General features: G+C 41.9%; 1 protein-coding gene across 5 annotated transcripts in view; it reads right to left on the minus strand.

The window, feature by feature from the left end:
• The window catches only part of syne1b (spectrin repeat containing, nuclear envelope 1b), a 147,844-nt gene that overhangs the window by 51,080 nt on the left and 73,027 nt on the right, over positions 1-23,737 (minus strand). For 4 of the 5 annotated variants that reach the window (XM_054797139.1, XM_054797136.1, XM_054797138.1 and 1 more), the window contains 25 exons: positions 20,955-21,099; positions 20,662-20,880; positions 20,330-20,598; positions 20,105-20,270; positions 19,874-20,029; positions 19,647-19,799; positions 16,406-16,588; positions 16,188-16,325; positions 14,096-14,281; positions 13,903-14,025; positions 13,649-13,831; positions 13,430-13,573; positions 11,278-11,448; positions 11,017-11,151; positions 10,756-10,869; positions 10,513-10,674; positions 6,864-7,058; positions 6,016-6,192; positions 5,286-5,477; positions 3,512-3,643; positions 3,340-3,440; positions 1,505-1,658; positions 1,320-1,430; positions 1,095-1,250; positions 799-1,008 (listed from right to left, as the gene is read on the minus strand). In XM_054797139.1, the coding sequence (XP_054653114.1) occupies positions 799-1,008; positions 1,095-1,250; positions 1,320-1,430; positions 1,505-1,658; positions 3,340-3,440; positions 3,512-3,643; positions 5,286-5,477; positions 6,016-6,192; positions 6,864-7,058; positions 10,513-10,674; positions 10,756-10,869; positions 11,017-11,151; positions 11,278-11,448; positions 13,430-13,573; positions 13,649-13,831; positions 13,903-14,025; positions 14,096-14,281; positions 16,188-16,325; positions 16,406-16,588; positions 19,647-19,799; positions 19,874-20,029; positions 20,105-20,270; positions 20,330-20,598; positions 20,662-20,880; positions 20,955-21,099 (4,075 nt within the window). Of the gene's footprint in view, positions 1-798; positions 1,009-1,094; positions 1,251-1,319; positions 1,431-1,504; positions 1,659-3,339; positions 3,441-3,511; positions 3,644-5,285; positions 5,478-6,015; positions 6,193-6,863; positions 7,086-10,512; positions 10,675-10,755; positions 10,870-11,016; positions 11,152-11,277; positions 11,449-13,429; positions 13,574-13,648; positions 13,832-13,902; positions 14,026-14,095; positions 14,282-16,187; positions 16,326-16,405; positions 16,589-19,646; positions 19,800-19,873; positions 20,030-20,104; positions 20,271-20,329; positions 20,599-20,661; positions 20,881-20,954; positions 21,100-23,737 lie in introns of all 5 variants that reach the window. The other variant, XM_054797135.1, reaches the window with a different exon arrangement.

Consider the following 23,737-nt stretch of genomic DNA (forward strand, 5'->3'; position numbering starts at 1 on the left):
GGGCATGCTTCTCCTACCTTAGAGTTGGGCCTATTTATCACATAGCAGGGATCATGGATCAGTTGGCAAATGTCAAAATACTTGAAGAGGTCCTGTTGCCTTATGCTGAAGAGGACATGCCCTTGAAATGGGTGTTTCAACAAGACAATGACCACAAACACACAAGTAAACCAGCTAAGTCTTGGTTCCAAACCAACAAAATTAATGTCACGGAGTGGCCAACCCAAACCCCGGACCTTAATCCAATCGAGAACTTGCGGGGCGACATCACAAATGCTGTTTCTCAAGCAAAACCAGAAAATGTGAGTGAATAAAAAACAAGGTGGTTGAGTCCATGCCGCAGTTCTAATAAACTGCGGTCCTACAACTAACTATTAGTTTAGTGATTCAAAAGATTGCCAAATCCTAGAAACAAAAAGTTTGTACAAAATAGCTTTCAGTTTGTAAAGTCAACGGCAGACACTGCTATTTTTTGAACACACCCCTTTCCACCAATTGCCCAATTGCACAGCCTTAAGAGTGTGTATATCATGAATGCTGGGTCTTGTTGGGTCTGAGAATCTTCTGCACCTCCTGGTAACTTGTTTGCCATGTAGCAATAAAACATATCCTAAAACCCTGCACTAATGTGGTTCCTCACAATGGACTGCTATTATTTGGAACACTGCTGTAAAGTTTCAAAATGCACTGAAAGTATCGCCTGCTTCCAAGTAACGCCATGCCTTCGCGCTTCAGCTAAATAAACGTCCCAGCTACATTTAGAGCATGCACAGTGTGCGTGTTTGCATCCAAGCCCACCTGGTAGGCAGTGAGTTCCTGAGTCCTGGTCCTCATGTGGTCACTGCTTTGACCCACAGCACCAGCCAGACCTCCCAGTCTCTCCTTCAGACAGTCGAGATTGTCCTGGAGCAGGGTCCGCTCCTCTTGCCTCAACCCGCTGGACCCGGTGAGCAAAGCCTGGCTGAGTGACACCTCCTCTTTCACCCGTCGGAGATCATCCTCCAACATCTGCAGAGAAGATGACATGATACTGTTCCCATCTTTGCTTGAAGGAGAAGGTGCTGTCACACGTGTAAATCATCTTGTGCCCGCACCTCCTGCTTCTGCAGTCGAGCCTCCGCGTTGTCAGCCGGCATGAGCGAGCCGGAGAAGACGTGGTTTTCCACGGCGTCCATCCAGGAGGAGGTGGACGACACGGCTGTGTAGAGCTGCTGCTCCATCTGAGCCGCCTGTGTCTCGCCGTTGCCGGGCTGTGCAGAAAAGGACTCCATGCAAATTTCCGCAACCACATTCATGCAAAGGATTGAAATAGCAAAAACCTGAGAGGCCACGGCATCCACGGTCATCCTGAAGCTGTCATAAAGACTTGTCAGTGACGACGCGTCAGCTTGAGGTTCTCCTTTTAAAAGTGGAGCCGCGCAAGAATAAACCTGCGCAAAAACAACACTTCTGGCTCACTTCCTGCCTTTTTCAAATCTTTTTTATTTTTGCTTTCAAGTCATACCGGCTTTTTGTGTTCCTGCTCCAGGTTTTTCTGCGTAAGGTCCAGTTTGGTTTTGAGCTCCAGCCCGAGGCTCTCCCACCTTTGCCTCATCTGCTCACGTGCGGCGTCGGCCTCCCTCTCGGCCAGAACCGCTGGAGAAAATGGTTCTGATGCGCTGCACGCACACACACACAAAACTCCATTCACAATACATATTAAATAAGACCACTGGGGTATGGTGGTGGCGCATTACAGCAGGGGGCCATTTGCCATTATTTTATTGGCCCACGGCACATTCTAAAAATAGAATTTAACAAGACAGCTACAAATAAAAACTGAACAACAGAAAAAATGGAAAAATCAACAATAATTTTAATAAAGTCAATAGAATTAGACAAAAATTCTGTCATAATCCTATGAGAAACGACAAAAAACAAAACAGTAATTTTTGGAAAATTTGGTTGCAGAAAAAGTTATCATGTTATGAGAATGAAGCTGAAATAGATGGAAACCCCCCCAGCAGAAATCAAAAACACAGCTGTAATTTTACAAAAATAACATCAAACTTTAAGAGAAAAAAGTCTCAATCTAACAAAGTCAAAAACTTAAAAATCACGTAAGTTTAGTCGTATAAAATGGTTTTTAAAAGTCAGAACATTATGACAAACAAAACAAAGAAATAAGTTGTTATTTTTGGAAAATGAGGTGAGGAAAAAGTCCTAATATTACGGTAATAAAGTAAAAACAGTGCGGGAGTAAAGTCATTCAGTCAATTACAAGAAGAAAATAAAACGTTTGGACATCCCTGCACTACAGTAACTTCTAATTACCAGCAGTGTTTCCCATACATTCATTTATATGTGGCAGCCTGCCACACATACATTTAGACCGCCACAAATAGAATTGGTTCTACCTCTTTGCCCCTGCTGATAGGCACATGAGCATGGGAGTCTCAGCTTGTCAACACACCTCATGCACACCCGGGAATAAGAATATGTAGCAGAGACTCTTTTCAAAAAAAGCAAACACGACAAAGGGAGAAGCTGTATTGAGTAATAGGAGTGTAAAGGTGACTATAGGGGTGTTATTTCATGTGTAGAGGGCTCTAATAATCTTAAAAAGTGTATATAGAAGGTTGTAAACACACGTTCTATGCTTAATATATCTTATTTTCTTTTATTATGTCTACTGTATTGGGTAACAAGAATGTAAAGGTGTCTATGTGGGTGTTAGTTCATGTCTAGAGGGCTTTAATAATGTTTAAAAGAATATTTAGAAGGTTATAAACAGGTTTTCTATGCTTAATATCTCATATTGTCTCTTATTATGTCAACTATATTGGCTAATAGGAGTGTAAAGGTGACTATAGGGGTGTTATTTCATGTCTAGATGGCTCTAATAATGTTAAAAAGCATATTTAGAAGGTTGTAAACATGCTTTCTCGTCTTAATATATCTTATTTTCTCTTATTATGTCTACTATATTGGGTTATAGAAGTGTAAAGGTGACTATTAGGGTGTTATTTCATGTCTAGAGGGCTCTAATATTGTTAATAAGTATATGTAGAAGGTGGTAAACAGTTTTCCTATGTCTTATATGTCTTATTTTCTCATATTATGTGTACTTTATTGGGTAATAGAACTGTAAAGGTAACTTTAGGGGTGTTATTTCATATTTAGAGGTCTCTAATAAAGTTAAAAAGCGTATTTAGAATGTGGTTTACAGGTTTTACATTGAAATGCAAATGCATCATGGCCAACAACACTGGGGGGAAACACTGAAAGGTGTGTCTCATGTTCTGCTGCTGTATTTTTAAAGGTATTTTTATGAGAATGACAAGACAGGATGTTCCGTACGTGGTGGCGCCAGGTGACGCCTGCTGGATGAGGATCTCCTCTCCTCTGATGGCCACCGACTGGAGAAGCTTCTTCTGCTGCGCAAGCTGCTCCTCCAGTTCCTATACGATAAAAACACATCACGTCATACGAGGGTTCAAGTTGAAAAGGACACGTTCAATGTGAGACGCACCCTTTGGCTCTGAAGACTGTCCTGGTGCTGCTGCGAGCGCGTGGTCCTGGCCTGGGCCACCCAGTCCTGCACGCTGGGACTCTGAGAGAGACTTGAGTCCGACTCACTGTCCTCCTGCTCCTGACGGGAACCCTACATGACCACAGCACACAAAACACAGGCAGCATTGACGTATTGCTTTCCAATTCAACATACGCTGTGAAAAAGGAAGAGTTCCTGTAAATTCAAGGACATGATGAAATAAACTCTGCTTCTTCTTACTTCTTTTCAGACATGATGAACTGTACTGAACGAGTACTGAATGATGAACTAAGGATGTCCCGATACCATCTTCAGGATCCGCTGTATTTTGAAAAGCGGATTGAAGACACACAGAGAGATGTTACGGTAGGGATTTGAAACAGGGGTGCCTGATCAGGGGGCCCACATCCTAACCACTCAGCCACTGTGTAGCTTCTGGTCGGCATGTTAGTTATGTTGGTTACTTCTTCACCGGTCTGAGCTTTTCAACAAGCATAAAGCAAATTATACGGATGGAACTTTTTTATTTAAAGAAATAAAGTGGTTGAATCCTAAATTCACTTATTGAGGGAAACCTACTGTCATAAACACTATCAGATTTCTTTTATGACATGACTTGCATGTAAATTCACTAACTTTTAGGTTTATAAAGCAGATAGAGACAGTTACATTTTCTTGAATCACGTTGAATAATTTTATACATTTACACAGATTTTATGACAAGATTGAAAATAATAAATCTTACACGCTCTATGAAATTTGCTGTACAGCCTTCCCATTGGTCCGAAATCAGCAAATCTTTAAGAAATGGTTGCCTAAAATGGGACTTTTACTTTCTTGAAATGTACTTTTTGCAGTGTATATATTTTCCGTGTGTGAGTCCGTTCTTTTATTTACAAAGTTTAGAAACCACTTTAATTCCTAATTTAAGACAAATATATATTCATTTGTTGTTGAAGAATAATCAAAATAAGCTTTTTTAGCTTGTTGTGAGAAAAAATCTTCGTAAGAATTGGCTAGCTACAGTATACTTTCTTAATATAAGTGCATGGCTCAGATCAAGGGTACCCTTTGCTGTCTTCAACTTCAACTTGTTCTAACAATGTGTACTATCCCTATCACTCTGACGTTTATAGAGTGAGGAAGCTTACCAAACCATAAATGAAGCCTGTTCATGTTTTTATTTTGCGCTAGCACGGCTATGTTGTAAAAAAGTGTCTATATTTGGACATTGAAATGTTCCATGTAAAGCATGTCTACTTTTGTTGTGAAATTAACAATATTTTCTCTGATCATTTTGTCATGATTTCTACTTAGAATTAAAGAATGATGTCTGAAATTGGTTTCTAACGTGTTTTATTCAAATATTCTCAATGTAAAAAAAAATAACTGTCGTGTAATCATTAGTGAAAAGTACATAACCTTCGTGTCCGCCTGCCGATGACAATTTTGAAGAACATAATTCCATGGAAAAACAAACTCCATGATGATTACAATGGTGTATATTCATGGAATAATTACTCAACTCTGCAACTAAAGTGATTTTTTTGTGTATAAAAGAGTAAAATTAGATTATTTGAACAAAAGTCTAACACCGAGTGGACACCGAGTTATGTTCTTTACATTTAAGAAAGAGTGAACTTCGGAGGGTTGCTTCTTAAATTGGGGTGTATTTGGCAATTAGAAAGAAACTGTGCATTGATCACATGTTTGCAAAGAAGAACCTAGCATGGATCATGCTCAACAAACATACCTGCATGTTGTTCCGCTTGTCCTGCAGCATCTTCTGCAGCTCCAGCAGGCCACCCTTCAGCGTCCGCAACTTCCGGGCCAGCCGCTCGACCTCCGCCCGCGTCTCGGCACGGCCCTCCAGCAGCAGGTTCTCGCTGTGCACGGACAGCTCGGAGAGGGCCAGCACTTTCTCCTCTATGTCCAGCAACATGTTCTGCAGCAGCAGAAAGAGAGAGGCCAGCTCAAACATGGCACCACCTACCTACAGCATCTCCTCTTCTTGCAGGCACAAAGGATGCCAGTGGTCTGGACAGGACCCGCCCCAGCCCTCCTACACCGGCCGGGGTTCTCCCACTACTCTGATCCTCGGCCCAGCCGTCCTCCCTAGAGTCTTCTGACATATTACGGCTAATCCCTCCATGCTCTGTGGTGCAAAAATTGCAAAGCCACGCATTGAAGCTCGTCCTTCATAGAGAGCGTTTGTTTTGAGGTAGAGCAGCCAATGTTCCTGCACCGCCTTGCTCTCAAGGATATTCCACAGGCTTTGTCACCAATCCCAGCAGCGGGATCTATTCATGGTCAGCCACAACACCCGACGACGCACACAGACGCTGACATAATCTTCTTAAGAGCAGTGCTCGTGCTGCTAAGAAGCAAGCCGAGTCAACGTCCAGCCTGAAGGCTCTTGTTTACCTGCCCCGTTTTACTCATCATGAATTCTTCACAGCATGTGGGATAGCTGCAAAACTCACCTGACATTCCGTAAGCTGCCACTCCATGTCACTTTCCTCTCCATGTTGCGCTTCGAGGACGGAAACTGCGGCGTTGCGCGTATGGGACAACCAGCGGTCCAACTCCTCTGCCTGGAGTTGGTAACGCTGCACTGCCTGTTCCATGCGTTGGCCCTCCAGGCGATCGCTGGCACGCTCCTGCGGCAAGACGAGCACCCATGAGAGCACGTACATGCATGTTGGACGTCTTTGAAACCCTCAAACCGCAACGGTGCTCTTTTTGTGGATTCTACAGTGGGCTGGTAAAAATAGCAGGATACAAAAATAAACATAGTTGCCCACAGGACTGCAATCGAAATGTGGTGGTGATGGTGGTGTGTGTGTGTGTGTGTGTTGGGGGGAGTGGGGGTCTTGTATTATTTATGCTATGATATGGAATAGACTAGTTTTTCAAATTTACCAGTTACCTCAAGTGAATTTTCAAAAAGTATTGGTATAGGCTTCAATTTTACTCTGTATTGGGACGGAAGCAAAATCAGTGGTATCGCACATCACTACTATGTGGCCCTCGTTGGACACCCCTGTGTTAGAGCCCAAAGTGTCCAATAAGTCCAGAAAAAAGACTGTAGATTTGTTACTAGTTGCTTTTTTTTGATAAACACCATCTATACGGGTCTGAATACTAAATAGAGCAACAATGTGGCTAAATTGGCAACAACAATGCTGTCTTATTCTCTGGCAGACAGGATGTCTATATGTTTTGTTTTTTGTTTTTTTTTTACTGCGCAGCCTTTGGTGGATGTCGTGCTTTTGTGGCACGACAAAATGCACACTCAACACTCAAGTTGGGAGATCTTCCCAATTCCTACCTCCAGCAACTGCTTCTTCCCGGAGGCCTTCATATGGATGGTGGTCATCCTCTCAGCCAGAACGGCCAGAGAAGACTGCATGGCTAGCTGGTCGGCCATGTCCGAGTCGGCAGAGGCGTCGGCCAGGTCGTCGCTGAAGCTCGTCTGCAGCCTATCAATATCGTCCTGCACGCTCTGGATCTCCTGGATCAGACCCTGCAAAGGACAACACACGTTTTTCCACTACTTACAGTGGTGGAAAAATGTGTTGGCACCCTTCCTGATGTCTTACTTGTTTGCATGTTTGTCACACTTAAATGTTTCAGATCACCAACCAAATTTAAATATTAGTCAATGACAACACAACGGAACACAAAATACAGCTTTTAAATGAAACTTTTTATTGTTCAAAGACATAAAAAGTCCAAGCCTACATGGCCCTGTGTGAAAAAGTGCCTGAGATGAATTGAGATCTATCAGTGTGGAAAAGGTTATAAAGCCATTTCTAAAGCTTTGGGACTCCAGCCAACCACAGTGAGAGCCATTATCCACAAATGGCCAAAACATGGAACGGTGGTGAACCTTCCCAGGAGTGGCCGGCCAACCAAAATGACCCCAAGAGGGCAGCGCAGCCATAAAAGACTTGCCTCAGTTAAGGTCAGTGTTCATGACTCCACCATAAGAAAGACACTGGGCAAAAAAAGCCTGCATGGCAGAGTTCCAAGACCAAAACCACTGCTGAACAAAAAGAACAATAAGGCTCATCTCAATTTTGCCAGAAAACATCTTGATGACCTTCAAAACCTTTGGGAAAATACTCTGTGGTCTGACGAGACAAAAGTTTAACTTTTTGGAAGGTGTGTGTCCCATGGCACATTTCAAAACAAGAGCATCATAGCAACAGTAAAATATGGTGGTGGTAGTGTGATGGTCTGGGGCTGTTTTGCTGCTCCAGGACCTGGAAGACCTGCTGTGATAAATGGAAGCATGAATTGTGCTGAAGGAGAATGTCCGGCCATCTGTTGGTGACCTCAAGCTGAAAGCAACTTGGGTTCTGCAGCAGGACAATGATCCAAAACACACCAGCAAGTCCACCTCTGAATGGCTGAAGACTTTGGAGTGGTCTAGTCCAAGTCCTGACTTGAATCCTATTGAGATGTTGTGGCATGACCTTAAAAAGGCGCTTCATGTTGGAAAAGCCTCCAATGTGGCTGAATGACAACAATTCTGCAAAGATGAGTGGGCCAAAATTAAGAGACTAATTGCAAGTTATCGCAAACGCTTGATTGCAGTTGTTGCTGCTAAGGGGGGCCCAACCACTTATTAGGTTTAGGGGGCAATCACTTTTTCACACAGGACCATGGAGCTTTGGATTTTTTTCTCCCTTAATAATAAGAAGTTTAATTTAAAAACTGCATTGTGTGTTGAGTTGTGTTGTCATTGATTAATATTTACATTTGTTTGATGATCTGAAACATTTAAGTGTGACAAACTTAGTCTTGTAAGAAATCAAGAAAGGCGCAAACACTTCTTCGCACCACTGTATGTCATGTAACTATATACATGTATGACTACTAACTTGTATACATTTGAATGTAGTTAAATAGTATTTGAGGAAAATGTGAATAAACTGAAAAATTCACGCTTTGTGTACCAAATACATATGTTGTCAGAAGTTTCCATTCCATCCAAGTTCTCATCATCATTGTGGGCATTGATTTATTGGAGCATTATTGGAGCATTCTTTTCCAGAGTGAAACCCTTATTCAACTTCAATGAAAAAACAGAATTTAATTTAGCATGCATTGTTTCTAATGGACTTAGGGTCAGAATGATAGTGTACTGCACGTGCAGGCTCAAATATACACAGTATATGAAGTGTACTACTTTCATAGTATCAGAAACAAAACAAAAGTAATGAAGTAAAAAGTGAACTATGGGCCATGGGTTTATTTATTCATTTAATAAAAAAACATGATTTACTTTACTATCCATCCATCCTTTTTCTATGCCGCTTCTCCTTTACTTTATATTATTTTTTTTTTTTTTTACATGTATCCTTATATAGTGTCCTGGGGCATTCATTGACATTGATGTCATTATTTTTGTATTTACTATTTTAAAATGTATTTGTAGTAAACAATATATATAATAATATATTACATTTTAAAAATATAAAATTTATAAAAAATAAATAACATTTAAATTAAATGTATTTATAAAAAATAAATAACATTTATCTGTAATAGATGTATTAGATCAAATTGATTTCACAAATAATATTGCAAAATGATGCAATGCAAAAAAAATGTTGAATTGTTAATTTGTTTATACGTATCATCAGATAGTGTCCTAAAGCATTCGTTGACTCAACTGCAGAAAGTACTTTTTTTTTTTGTTTTCTTTTTTTATAGAGAGGAGGGTTTTTTTGCAAGCTGATGTCATGCATAACAATTTTTTTTATATATATTTAAAAAAAATGTACTGGTTTATTCTTTATATCTGTCCTGAAAATGCATACTAATGCCTTCACTGACTCAACCGCAGAAAGTAAAAATGCAAAAACATTTATAAAATTATATAATTTTTATTTTATATTTCTAAAATGTATGAGTTCATTTTTATTTTTTTTTACTTTTAAATAAACCACTTTTAATTAACATTTTTATATAAATTACAATGGAACCCGTTTATGTTGACACGTCGTGAAGTGGCTGACGGACGTCGACATCATCTGCTGTCAACATAACCAAAACTGCAACTAGCAGAACACTATCTACTCGTGACTGTGACCAGAGACATAAAGGTTTTTGTTGGTATTGTGTGTATTTTGATTGAGATATTTGATACTCTGATCCAACAGACAAAATAATAGCATTGTTACATAAAGTAAAGGATTCACTGGATAACAAAGAAATGTATATGTTGTACAACACCATGATTGTTCCATATCTGACCTATTGCATTGAAGTATGGGGAAATGCTTGCAAAACATACATTCAGCCAATATTTATTTTGCAAAAAAGAGCAATAACAATAATCAGTAGAAAACAATACAAACCAACAAATCCATTATTTCTTCAGTTAAAACTATTGAAATTTCGGGAATTAGTAGAATATAATATATTGCAAATTATGCTGAAAGCTTATAAAAAAAACTTTGCCAATTAATATTCAGATTTGTGTTTCTGTAAAAGGAGTCAGTTTATGGAACAATCTGAATAAAGAAACTGAAGAATCCAAGTCTGATACCATATTTTTAAAAAATGGTGAAAAAGAGTATGTTAAATATAAAAAATATTTAAATATGAAATATGAAATATCTTAGTTATGATTGGCTGTCATGCTTGGTTGCATTGGTTGAGTTGTAATTGAGGAGATGTGTAACCACCTGTGTGGCTGGTTGCTATATGTATATTTTTTGTTTATATTGTTGTTTTTAAATATGACTTTGTTTGTGGCTGAAAAAGGGGCAGAGATAATAAGACTTGTCTTCTTTCTGCTCCCTTTCATTCTGGTTTGAAGAGTGTTTGGTTTTATGTTATATTGTTTTAATATTGTTTGTTTGTTTGTTTGTTTTCTTCTTTCTTGAATGAAATAAATGTTTCACATCAAAATTAAATCCAAAACAGAGTACCTGTGGTGACTGGAGAAGGTTCTCTGATCTCACCTCATGGCTTCTCATGTGGCTATCGGGACTCCTATCAGCCTCAAAAGGCTCGCTGAGTTTGGCCTCCAGCTGTTCCATTTTGGCCGAGATGGACTGCAGCGAGGCCTGGTAGTGCTGCTGCTTCTCCAGAGCTTCGTACAGGGATCTCTGCTTCTCGCTGATCTGTTTCCAGGACAAAAAAAAGTGACATAATGATCACTTTCTACGCTTGGCTGACGCCTGCACTGCTGTGAGGGCACATACCACGTTCTTCAACGTCTCCCACGAACGTTGCAGGTCGTCCAAGTTGGCCACAGACTCAAATGTGGGGTCGTACAGGTCTTGGACTGGAGCTCTTTTTAGTCCACCCCTTCCAGACTGAGAAAATATATTTTTGCATTATTATTATTTTTGGACCGGTGGTCCCAGTAAAGTTGTTTGGGCAACTGGAGAAATATGGGGACTTCCACGAAAAGGCATCTCAGTCGAGAGAAATGAGAGAAAAATAAAACAGAGGACAGATACCTTGGCGGCCTCACTAGGAGTAACCGGCGAAGGAGAGCGACACACAGGAGGGGAGGACACCTCGCTGTTAGCGCCCTCCTCCCCAGACTCCTCTGTGACAGGAGACAGGAGGGTGTGGCAGCGGCCAGCCGTCATCTGACAACGACGCCATGCGTGCAATAAAGGAATGAGGAAAGCAGACGTGTCAGGTAAGGAAGCATAGGAGGAGGCAGCAGCCAAAGAAGTTGAAATGAATTTTCAAAAAAGTGCAAGTGGGTCTACCATCACGGCCTGTGCCGACGCCATCTTCTCCGCTTCCAGCTCGGGCAGCCCCTCCACGTCGCTCACTGTCAGCAGCAGGGTGGCGTGCTTGGCCTTCACCGCCAACATCTTGCATTTGGAGTTGAGCGAAGCCATCTGCTCCTGGTAGCCTTTAATCTTCTGGGCCAGCTCCTGTTATTTCATCCCACAGCTTTTCAAAGTCTAACATTATGGGCCTCCCTCCTAGTAGCTAAAAGTCTCTGATGTATCCAATAATAACTGTCTACAGTAGCTCAGGGGTTTTCAGAGCCTAACACTCTGCGCCTCCATCTAAGTAGCCAAATGGCCTCTATGTAGCACATAATAATGTACAGGAGCTCGGGTTTTCAAAGTCTAACATTGTGGGCCTCTTGGGAAAAAGTAATAACGTACAGTAGCCTACAGGGTTTTCAATGTCTAACATTGTGGGCCTTCCTCCAAGTAGCCAAGCTGTGTTTATAATCATAACGTACAGTAGCCTACGGGGTTTTCAATGTCTAACATTGTGGGTCTTCCTCCAAGTAGCCAAGCTATGTTTATAATAATAACGTTCAGTAGCCTACGGGGTTTTCAATGTCTAACATTGTGGGCCTTCCTCCAAGTAGCCAAGCTATGTTTATAATAATAACGTACAGTAGCCTACGGGGTTTTCAATGTCTAACATTGTGGGCCTTCCTCCAAGTAGCCAAGCTATGTTTATAATAATAACGTACGGTAGCCTACGGGCTTTTCAATGTCTAACATTGTGGGCCTTCCTCCAAGTAGCCAAGCTATGTTTATAATAATAACGTACAGTAGCCTACGGGCTTTTCAATGTCTAACATTGTGGGCCTTCCTCCAAGTAGCCAAGCTATGTTTATAATAATAACGTACAGTAGCCTACGGGGTTTTCAATGTCTAACATTGTGGGCCTTCCTCCAAGTAGCCAAGCTATGTTTATAATAATAACGTACAGTAGCCTACGGGGTTTTCAATGTCTAACATTGTGGGTCTTCCTCCAAGTAGCCAAGCTATGTTTATAATAATAACGTACGGTAGCCTACGGGGTTTTCAATGTCTAACATTGTGGGTCTTCCTCCAAGTAGCCAAGCTATGTTTATAATAATAACGTACAGTAGCCTACGGGGTTTTCAATGTCTAACATTGTGGGCCTTCCTCCAAGTAGCCAAGCTATGTTTATAATAATAACGTACGGTAGCCTACGGGGTTTTCAATGTCTAACATTGTGGGCCTTCCTCCAAGTAGCCAAGCTATGTTTATAATAATAACGTACGGTAGCCTACGGGCTTTTCAATGTCTAACATTGTGGGCCTTCCTCCAAGTAGCCAAGCTATGTTTATAATAATAACGTACAGTAGCCTACGGGCTTTTCAATGTCTAACATTGTGGGCCTTCCTCCAAGTAGCCAAGCTATGTTTATAATAATAACGTACAGTAGCCTACGGGGTTTTCAATGTCTAACATTGTGGGTCTTCCTCCAAGTAGCCAAGCTATGTTTATAATAATAACGTACGGTAGCCTACGGGGTTTTCAATGTCTAACATTGTGGGTCTTCCTCCAAGTAGCCAAGCTATGTTTATAATAATAACGTACAGTAGCCTACGGGGTTTTCAATGTCTAACATTGTGGGCCTTCCTCCAAGTAGCCAAGCTATGTTTATAATAATAACGTACGGTAGCCTACGGGGTTTTCAATGTCTAACATTGTGGGCCTTCCTCCAAGTAGCCAAGCTATGTTTATAATAATAACGTACAGTAGCCTACAGGCTTTTCAATGTCTAACACTGTGTGTCTCTTGGTATAAAGTAATGACATACAGTAGCCTAGGGGTTTTCATAGTCAAACAATGTGGGCCTCCCTCCAAGTAGGCAAACTACATTTGTAAAAAATAATGTCATGTAGCCCAGGGTTTTCAAAGTCTAAGTAGCAAAACCATCGATACTATTAATGTACATAATGCACAAGGGTTTTGAAAGTCTAACAATATTTTTCAAGGATGTTTGTTCCCCTGCACAGCTGCTGTGAGTTTGAGCCTATCCACATGCACAGACTTTAAAGAAGTGTGCTGCGAGTCGTCTACTAGTGACAAGAGCTCTACTTGTGCTTGACCCAGTGAATCCATTTGTGTTGCTTACTTCATGGTGAAGGATCTGGGCCTGCAGCTCCTGGATATTGCTGGTGGTGATGGGGCGGTCCTGGATGACGCGATGTGCTTCCTCTATCAGCCCCTGGAGGTCTTTCACTTCCTGTTCATACTGCTCATACTGCACCACTGCCTCCTGGGAAACATCAAAGGATTTGTTTCAGATGTGCATGTGACAAAAATCTGATTTTCCAGATGGTCGTGGCTTCACCTGGAGGATGTTGCACTGCTGGATGGCCACGTGCTGCAAGTGGCTGGCATCCTGCTGCAGCCGCAGAGCCGTGCGGCAAATGGCCAGGTTGGGCATCACCTCTTCCGGCACCTGCAGACTGCTCTGACACAGCTGCACCGTCTGCACCTGCTGCTTGAAACTCTCCATGTCTGCCAACAAACGCTGCCCACCCCCCAAAAAAAGATGGTTACATTAATGAAGCACAGAGCGGTCATGGATCTTCTGGTGGTTACCTGTCTCTGAAACAGCTGCTCTTTAAGGCTCTGGCGTGCCAGCTCTGGTGACGTCAGCGTAGCTTGGACCTGCTCCAGAGCAACATGCAAGGCCTTCACCTCACACTCCAGAGCTTCCATACTCTGAAGACACATTCGTATATGGATGTATAATTACAACGCCATGAAAAGCAGGCGTCACAACACTTTGTACCTTCTCAGCATCCTCCAAGCTCTGCAGCCGCGTCTTCATGCACTGCTGGAGCTCCTCGCTGTGTCGACTGAGTTCACACACCTGCTGGCTCATAGACTCCACCTGCAGAACCTCCGACAGAAGCTCAACTTTCTCCGCCATTGATTCCAGATCTCCGTGGAGCTCGCGGGACTCACGAAGGACAGCCTGGGGGGAATGAACGCAAGTTGAAATATTAAGAGAAAAAATGTCTTATCTGAAGGAAAAAGTTATGAGAATAACACAGTAATGTCATTTTAGTAGCATAAAGGTGAAATATTAAAGAAGGATTTTATTGTTTTAAAGTTGTAAAATTCTGAAAAGCAAACAGAGAAAGTTGTAATTTTTGGAAAATCAGGCTGCGGAAAAAGTTGTAATGCTTACAAGAAGTCAAACTTATATGGGAATAAAGTCAGATTTATGAGAAAATTGACAACAATAATGTTGACATAGATGGAAAACATAAAAAAAAAACAATAGCAGAAATGAAAAAAACTGTAATTTTATTAGAATAAAGACAACATATGAAAAGATTTTTTTTTTTAAGATAAAAGAAGAGGCAGCACATGAATACACGTAACAGGACAACCCTATTAGGCCTACAAAGCCTGCTATTAAAACACCTTTTATGGTTTTCTATCCGTGCTGTGAGCATGTAGTAACAGGTACATTTGTGATAACATGAATACTTACAGTAAGTTTGCTCCTTTGAAGCATTAGCAGAGCTTCCAGCTCCAATGTGTTGTGCTACCTTTTACTAGTGGCCTGAGGCATTGTGAGCAAGTGTGTGGTGAAGCTAGTAGCTAGCCGGAGCATAATTAATTAGTTAATAACAAAAATAATAACAATGTCAGTGTAGCTTGGTTGGAGGTGTTATCAGAAGGCTTTAAAGGCGGAATAGGCGCGTCTTATTACGTGCATTCTTAACTCCCCCTTTCTTTTAGCTGTTTTTGTTATCTTTAACGCAGATAAAGATTGTGGATGATGGGTAAAATTCCAAAAAAGTGCAGTTTTCCTTTAAAGACAAAGTTGAAATATTTGGAAAATGTATAAAATGAATAATGTTTTTTTTGTTGTTTTTTTTTACAAGAATAAACTCTGAAATATTATGAGGAAAAATAGTGTCACTTTAGTAGGATAAAGTTGAAATAAGAAAAAAAATATGCCATTTTTTTAAGTGGTACTGCTATGAGAAACAAATAATACAAAATAAAGTTGTCATTTTTGGAAAATTATGTTGGGAAAAAAGTTGTACTATAATGGGAATAAAGTCTAAATTTGATGGGAATAAAGTCATAATATTCTGAGAAGAAAATTTACCAAGATTAATGAAAAAGAAATCAAACTTGTCTATAGCGGCCACTAGAGGGAGTCTGCAAAAGTGGCCGCTATAGACAGGTGGCCTCCATAGACAGGTTGGCGTCCAATTTGAATGTTGACCAGTAGAGGGGAAAAAAAAGGAAAAAAGGGGGGGAAAAAGGACCAGGAAATAGCAAGCTCAAAAGAAGACGGCTTTTTTATGTGGAACAACTGACAGTTTGTGTGGATCTTGTGAATGATTGTGACTGAGCTAGGACTCAGTAATTAAAGTCTACACACGACGGCTTCATTGATTGAAAAACAAAACTTTTTCGTGCATGAAGCTTCTACTTGAGTCGGTAATTTGGCCACTATATGCAGTCAGATATTGACCAAGGGAGACAAAATGGGTGGCCGCTGGCCACGTTAGACAGGTGACTGCTATACACAGGGTCTATAACATGTACATTTGCTGTGGGGGATTTTTCAGTGGCTGCTATAGGCAGGTGGCCATTCTATAAAGGTGGCCGCTAAGACAGGTTTGACTGTAGTTGGAAAATCCCCCCCCACCCCCCCAAAAAACAGCAAAAATGTGAAAAAGAGCAGAGAGTGAAGTTGATAGTAATAATGCAGTTTTTCTTGAAATATATATAACTTCTTAGCGCATCTAAGATAAACATTTTGAAAGCTTTGCAGATATCTGCATTACATCTATGCTACCATGTCCTTCCACACAACCCATAGAGGTGCCACAAATGTCCTTTTTGCAACCCACCTGGTACACCCGCATCTGCTCCTGCAGGTGAACTGAGGAGTTCCAGATAATATTGGCCCTCACCAGGCTCTTGGCTTTCTCAGACCACCTCACAATGAAATCCAGCATCTCATGGTACTCGTCCAAATAGCAAACAGCCTGCAGGCCCAAGAAAGCGGTGAGATCCACTGAGAGCCTTATACTGTTGGACTGTGACAGACTTAAACACTAAGAAAAACCTTTTTGAGCCAGTTGTTCCGACAGTCCGCTAGCCGGCTGACGTGATGGTGCATCTCTGACAGCTTGCTGATGGCGTCGCTCAGCTGCTTCGCCAGCAGAGGGTTGCGGCGGCCAAACTCCTGCACACCGGCATCCAGCTCGGCGAGCGTGCGGCCGCAGCTGTCCAAGTCCTCGGCCAGACTCTGGATTGAAAAATAAAAACCAGCAGCATTAGAGGAACTCCTCTAATAGAGTGGTAGAAAAACTGAGGCAATTTTTCATCAGAAATCAAGTAAATCCAATTCATCCATTCCATACACCCAAAAATACAAACAAAAAACATTTTGATAATGAGTAATTATAATTTTATAAAACATACTTAAATAATTATGCATGATAAATGGACTTCCCGTAAATCCTGGCAAGATGAAATTCAATCTTGTTTCTCACCTTCTGCATCAAATTGCTGCAACTTGCAACATTCTTTGGCCCCATGGCAGGTTATTTAACAATAAAAAGCTTAACCCTAACCCTGAGGGTGAGTCAGCAACACGTAGGGCGTTACGTTTGCCCGCTCCATTTTGCTGAACGGTAAAGCACAGCGCAGACATAAGCGGGGACCTTGGCGGTCCCATCCTCGGCTGCAGAAGCTAGCTCTCGTTACGTGGAATGTCACCTCTCTGGTGGGGAAGGAGCCTGAGCTGGTGTGCGAGGTGGAGAAGTTCCAGCTGGATATAGTCGGACCCACCTCAACACACAACAAGGGCTCTGAAACCAGTCCTCTCGAGACTTGATTCCACTCTGGGGTTGCCAGCAGAGAGTGGCGACGAGCAGGGGTGGCAATTGTTGTTGCTCAGGGCCTGTACATTGGAGTTTAACCCGGTGAACAAGAGGGTAGTTTACCTCCGCCTTCTGATGGGAGGACGGGTTCTTATGATAACGTATATTAATACTAATACAGCTCACAGTTTTTCTTGTCTCTTTGTCTTTGTCTATTTACGCCAGGGCTGTCCTTTGATATTTATAATAAAAAAACTAACAATTTATTTTTAAAAAACCCCATATATTTAAAGGGTCCCTGACGTGATTCATCAACTTTGCTTAAATATGTTATACATTGTATGTAATTTCTCAAAAATTCCATTTATAGTTGATGGCGCCACCAATGACGAACTAGCTTGCAGTTCAGTCGAATGTCCAGAAGTGCATTTCCAGAAGAGGAAGGTTTAAGACAACAATGGACGAAACAAAGACGCCCACAGTTTTGTTCTTTGCAGTGATCATTTCGCTGATGACTTCTGCGAAGGAACACCTTTACAAAAAGCATTTGGCGTGAAAGTACGGCATGAAGGCATATTGAAAAAGGATGCTATTCTGTCGGTACACAGGAACAAAAAAGGAAGGATGACCACTGCGTCAAAGTTGCCACAGAACAGAGTAAGTCAGGTCTTGTTTACACAATGTCTTCTAAACACTATTCCATGACAGCGACAAGGCTGCAAAGCATTATTCACGTTATATAAACACAGCCATATGCTTACTGTGGTGACATTTATCCACATGTACAATAAAACAGGCGATAAATACCCCTTTACGCTCATTAACCAGCCAGGATAAGCAACTCCAGAATAATTTACACTGACCATTCTGTGTACCCAATCTTCATGTCCATGTCTTCAGGCTTAAGTCCTGGAAGCTCTCTATTTCATCTCCAAATGTTTGTTTCTTCTTTTCCCCTCGAAAACTATTGACACATCTTTCAAGTCTTCGCCATAATCACTGTAAACATCCTCTGTCTTGTACACCGCTATGTTTGTTTACCGGAGCGATAGTGCCCCCGATGGCGTGTGTCACTTCCGGAAATGAGGCTGCAAGAGCTAATTTGTCATGGGTGGTGCCATGAACTATAAATGTAATTTTTGCAAATTTAATGTTTGCTTTCTGAAATCAAACAATGTAGAACATAATTAGAAACAATAGATAACATATTTAAGCAAGGTTGATGAATCATGTCAGGGACCCTTTAAAGGCAAATGTTTGTGTTTTTATTAGTTATTAGTATCAACATTTTAGCTTTTCTAGTTACATTATGCCTTTTTCATGTATTTTTCCACTTTTGCTGGGTTTTTGTTTATTTTATTTCTGTAATGAGCCATGTTCCACAGATGGCCTCTTGCACTACACTTTGGACTCCCATCTGTGTTTTGCCAGGAAGGCAAGTGGGTCCAAGCTCTGCCTTCGTGGCGATGTTGTTCAGGGGCTGGGTTGCATTGTCGAGGGTTTTTTATGGCTTTCAGACATGCATTGCACGGAGTTACGGAGATGGGGCTCACTCCTGCACGCCTGCTCAGCGGATTCTTCACCTTTGTTGATGGCTTGTATTTAATTACAGAATAAATGCATGATGCAAGAAACACTTATATGCGCACCCCTACTGGCTAAACATAGCAACCATGTTGCTAAATTGCCAACACGGATCTCTTCTATGTATGAGGTGTGTTATGAAACGGAACTCGTGATCATGGGTGCTTGAAAGCTGGAGCTGAGCCAAATTCAATGAGTGTCCCCGTTCGGTGATTGAGAGTGCGGGAGTCCAAGCATTTACGTGGGTTGATCTGACAAAATCTTTCAGTAAAGTTGATCAAAAGTAGAATGACTAAAGCTTCTGCTTTGACATTAACAAGCAGCAAGCAGCTGTTTAACGCCGATGGAAAAAACAGCCACATGTCACTCGCTGATGCTGACGGTGTGAGCACCAAGGTAGGTTGGATTGCAAGGTGTGCAAGCCCTTAAAGTGCGCTTCCAATAATGCTTTGCACAAAGCCACTCCCATGTTACTGTCTTATCATTCATAGTAGCCATGCCATAGTTCACAGTCTAATTGGTTTCTGGCTGCCCTGTTCTCACGAATCAGAATTTCTCCAAATGACAAATCTCGTCACAAAATATCTCGCGACACCCCTAGAAGACAGTGTACAAAAACCGAGGCAAACTTGATCCCAACGGGTGCGGGCCAAAATATAAGTCACAGCATCTTGAAAACAATAAAGAAAACAATCTTTGTCAAACCCGCTAAGTGAACCTCAGCTATGTTTACAGGCAAAATGAATTGATTTTTAAAGCAAGTAAACCAATTCTGGAGTGAGCATAACATTCTAGACCTACAAAACTAGGGGAGGCCCTAACTGGATTCTGGAGGAGGCTGATTTTGCCAGACTCTGAAAACCGCTGCGGTAAGATTTCCAAAATGAAGTAGGTTACCTTGACTTCTTCCATGGCCTGGTCAACCTCTGGGGACTTTTCCTTGAATTTAGCAGAGATGGCTTTGAGTTTCTCAGAGACGTCATGGATTCTAGAGCTAAAGTCCTCTTTTATGTCTCTGGTTTTTTGTATGTCTCTCTCTTTGGATAGAACCTAGAAGGCATCAAGGCAGCAAATGAAAAGTCATACACTGCACCACAGACGGATGTTGGCAAATAACACTGCACCTGATCCTCAATGGCCCCCAAAGCAAGCGAGACCTCGGCCAGCTGCATGGAGATTTCCGAGGGCAGGATGGTGTAGAGATCCAGGTACTTGCTCTGTTGCCGCTCAGCTAATTTGTCCACGTTCTGACGATACGTGATCACATCTCCGTGTACCACCTGAGCGTGTCGAAACACAGGATGCAGATGTTTCCTCAAACTCTGGGCGCTTGTGAATGTCTCCGGTATGTGTACCTCCAGTTCCTGAAGTAGAGCGTCAATGTCTGGCGTGGGGTTGAAGAGAAGCTCCCTGGTCTCCTGGATCCACGCCTTCACAACGCTGAGTTCTCGCTCCACTTCTTCTCTGTCCCTCAGCTCCAGAGCTGCCTGAGCTCGCTTGGTCCTGGATTGTGTCAGGAGGCTGCAGACAAAATGGACAGTCAACATCTCACCGTTCAAAACACTTCGGGGTCTCGATACCTCTCCATTTGGTCCTGCACAGCTCTGATCTCCTTCAGGCTCGGCAGCTCATCCTGCTCGCTGGTGGGCGAAGGCACTTCCACGTCATGCAGCAAGCTGAGGGCGTACTGGCGCAGCAGGGTGAGCGACGACAGCTCTCTCTCCATGTCTTGGCTCAGCAGGTCGTGCTGCTCCAGCAGAGACTGCAGGGTGGCCTTGGAGGCCTTCTCCACCGCGCTGTCCGGCACCCGGCCTCGGAGCTCGTCGGCAACCGCCCTCACCTTCATCATCTTTGACGGAGTGACAACCATGAGATTTGTAAAGCTCACTGTCAGATAATCCGGGTGCTGTACCTTCTCCCTGAACGTCCTCCACTCCTGCGCCGTGTCCTCCAGAACTCGCTCCTGCCCGCGGGCAACACTGCGAAGTCGGGTCCAGCGCTGCCACACGGTGGTCATGGAGCGACTGATGGTGGCCTTGCTGGCGTCGCTGCCCACCTGCTCCAGCTGAGCCGCCTGCTCCTCCAGACCGCTCAGCTTCTCTTGGAAGCCGTTGACGAGTGAGACCAGGGTCTGCAAGCAAAAAGGATAGTGGATAAACTGCAAACGGCTCTCGCCCCGTATAAACCCCTACACATTTTTCCCACCTGGTGGCTGCGTAACTTGTCCTCTGCTTCTTGGCTTGTTGCTGCTTTGGCGGTAGAAAACTGTGTCAGTTTCTTTTCAGCTTCGTTCATAATCTCGATGACGGTCTGCCTTGCCTCCTGGTAAGATTTCCACTGAGCCACACAGCTAAGGAGAAACGTGCAACAGTTACATCAAAATACACAAATATATCATTTTAAAAATATAATACTTATTAAGAGATTTTTTGACATATATTTGTATTTATAATATGTATTTTTTAAATATATACAATTTAAAAAAATACAATATCGTACAAAGAAAAATAGAATAAATTATAATAATATATCATAATACTACAATAGACCCTTTAATATGTCATATTTCACTGTTGTAAAGTTGTGGAATTGTTGTTTGTGACATGCATTTTGTCATCGGAAATGTGTACTGTCAGACATTTGCAGCATTTCTTGAAACACTGGCTTTTCAACTGTATGAAAGAAAAACTGCACTTTTTGGAGGAATTTTTCCCACCATCCACAATTCACAATCCTGTGAAACATGAGCACACATGCCTTTCCCCTATTCTGTGCGTTCCAGTTAGCATGAGGGAGTTAACAATGCAGGTAATGGGACACGCCTATTTTGAATATAAAGCTCCCTGAAAAACCTCATGTTTTATATACACGATTTGACCATGCAGTAACATGTACATCCGTGATAACATGTAATACTTAAAGTATTTTGCCGTATTTTGAGCATTTTAAACTTCTATCCTGGGCGCATTGATTTCAGATCTAGCGTTACTTGCATCAACGACAGCAGCGAGTCAAGCGCGTGTCTATTTGCAACTACTAATCACGACTTTTAGGACAAATGAGGCTCCAGAACCTTATCTTTTTACTGAATACACGGAGGATGAGCTACAGCCCGCAAGAAGAGAGAGCGAAACATCGGAGCAGATGGGGGGCAAGTCGTTACACCGGCATGACTTAGTGGTGCAAATGTCGAGCCATGCCGACAGTGTTATAATGGATAGAAAGGCTTCATGCGTATGGCGAGGGGTGAGGAGGACATTGCTCCAAGAGACTGCATCACAACAAGAATTGTTAGCGCTAACAAACCCTGCAGTGATCGAAGCTTTTTTCCCCGCCTCGCCAAAATAAATTGGAAAAGCGCCCCGGACTAGCTGGACCAGCTTGACAACGGTCCATGAAGTAAGTCACCATGATATTGACCGTGATACATGGAGAACATAGCACATGATATCGCAACACAGTGCATCTAGCCGTGTAGAAACAAAACATGGAGTGTGGGCTAATACTTCATTTGGTTGTCTATTCGTAGTTATTCATGTGTTTGTGCTGTCCTATCGCATTGTTTTGGAGTGGGCTGGTACATCTTGGTAGTGGTGTGAGGGGCTGCATCACTACGCCAGAAAAATAGTTCTTTGTGTTAGCTGCTAACAATGTCGCTGTAGCTTGGTTTATCAAGAGGTCAATTATGTAAATACAACATTGTTTGCGTTTTTTTGAGGGGTTTTTTCCATGGGCTTTATAGTCAAAATGGGTGTGGCCTGTTACGTGCATTGTTAGCTCCCACATACTGGCTGTTTTTTTTCTTGTTTTTTAGAACGCACAGAAAAGAGAAAGAAATGTGTGGTCACATTTTACATAAAGATTGTGGAAATTCCCCCCAAAAAACTGCAGTTTTCCTTGAAAGAGTATCATTTGTTTTGCGATGAGTTTCTGTGAACGCACACAATTTTGTGCTGCAATGTCGACCAAACGTCTCAGCGAGTGTCGACTGTTGGGATGAAGGCTCTGCATCTTCATGTCTACTTTTCTTTCCCTGATGGGAAAACTGATGTGTTTCAGGTGGGCAAGTTTGTTATTCAATCCCAGCCACTTTTGAAAAAACAACCCCCTTCAGTACCGGCCATTTTAGACGATTTTGACAGATTTTTCGAGGCACACGGAATATGGTGTTCTCTGGCTATGTAAACAAGGAACCTACCAAAAGAAAGAGTAGACTCTCGTCTTTCATCAGAAAAAAAGTTTGTTTCTACCTTTTTTCCATTCTTTAGTAATCAAGTGTAGAACATAGGTAAGTTTCAGGAAAATATCAGTTCCCAACTACAAAAGGGAGAAAACCAGCTTTTTGTGAAGACATATTTCAAGCATAACTTCCACTTGACACAATTTATTTACAAATATTAACACCATGAACTATTTACAATTTTCACATGTGGAACTAAACTGTGTATGTGCACGTGTGTGCATGCGTTAAAACGTACCTACAATGCATAACCTTCTGCATGTGACACTCCTCCACGCTCTTCCACTTCCTCCTTGCTGTTGAGTGTGTTAATGCATGCAAATTTATTCCTGCCGAGCTCTTCTCAAATGCACATATTGTGGTCGTTTTTGTGGCTTAAAACTGCTTGAACAGTGACATCTACAAGGGTGCACTTCCACCACCCCTTTTTGCCTCTCGCACAAAAAAAACTAAAAGGTGTATAAATAGATTTGGTATTGAATGAGTTAATTGATTGATTAATATATAATTTCATCCATCCATTTTCGATACCGCTTCTCCTCTTTAGGGTCGCGGGGGCATGCTGGAGCCTATAATTAATCAATCAATTAACAATTAATTCAATTAATTAATTATAATAAATTAATTAATTATCATGAGATTTTTTTTTCTGAATGACAAATCGTGTCACGTTTTAATGTGGCGAGATCTTGTGACACAAGATTTCGTACAACCCTTTTGTACGTACATTTTTTTGAGAAGCAAAACG

The sequence above is a fragment of the Dunckerocampus dactyliophorus genome, chromosome 13 (assembly GCF_027744805.1).
Source record: "Dunckerocampus dactyliophorus isolate RoL2022-P2 chromosome 13, RoL_Ddac_1.1, whole genome shotgun sequence".
Lineage (NCBI taxonomy): Eukaryota > Metazoa > Chordata > Actinopteri > Syngnathiformes > Syngnathidae > Dunckerocampus > Dunckerocampus dactyliophorus.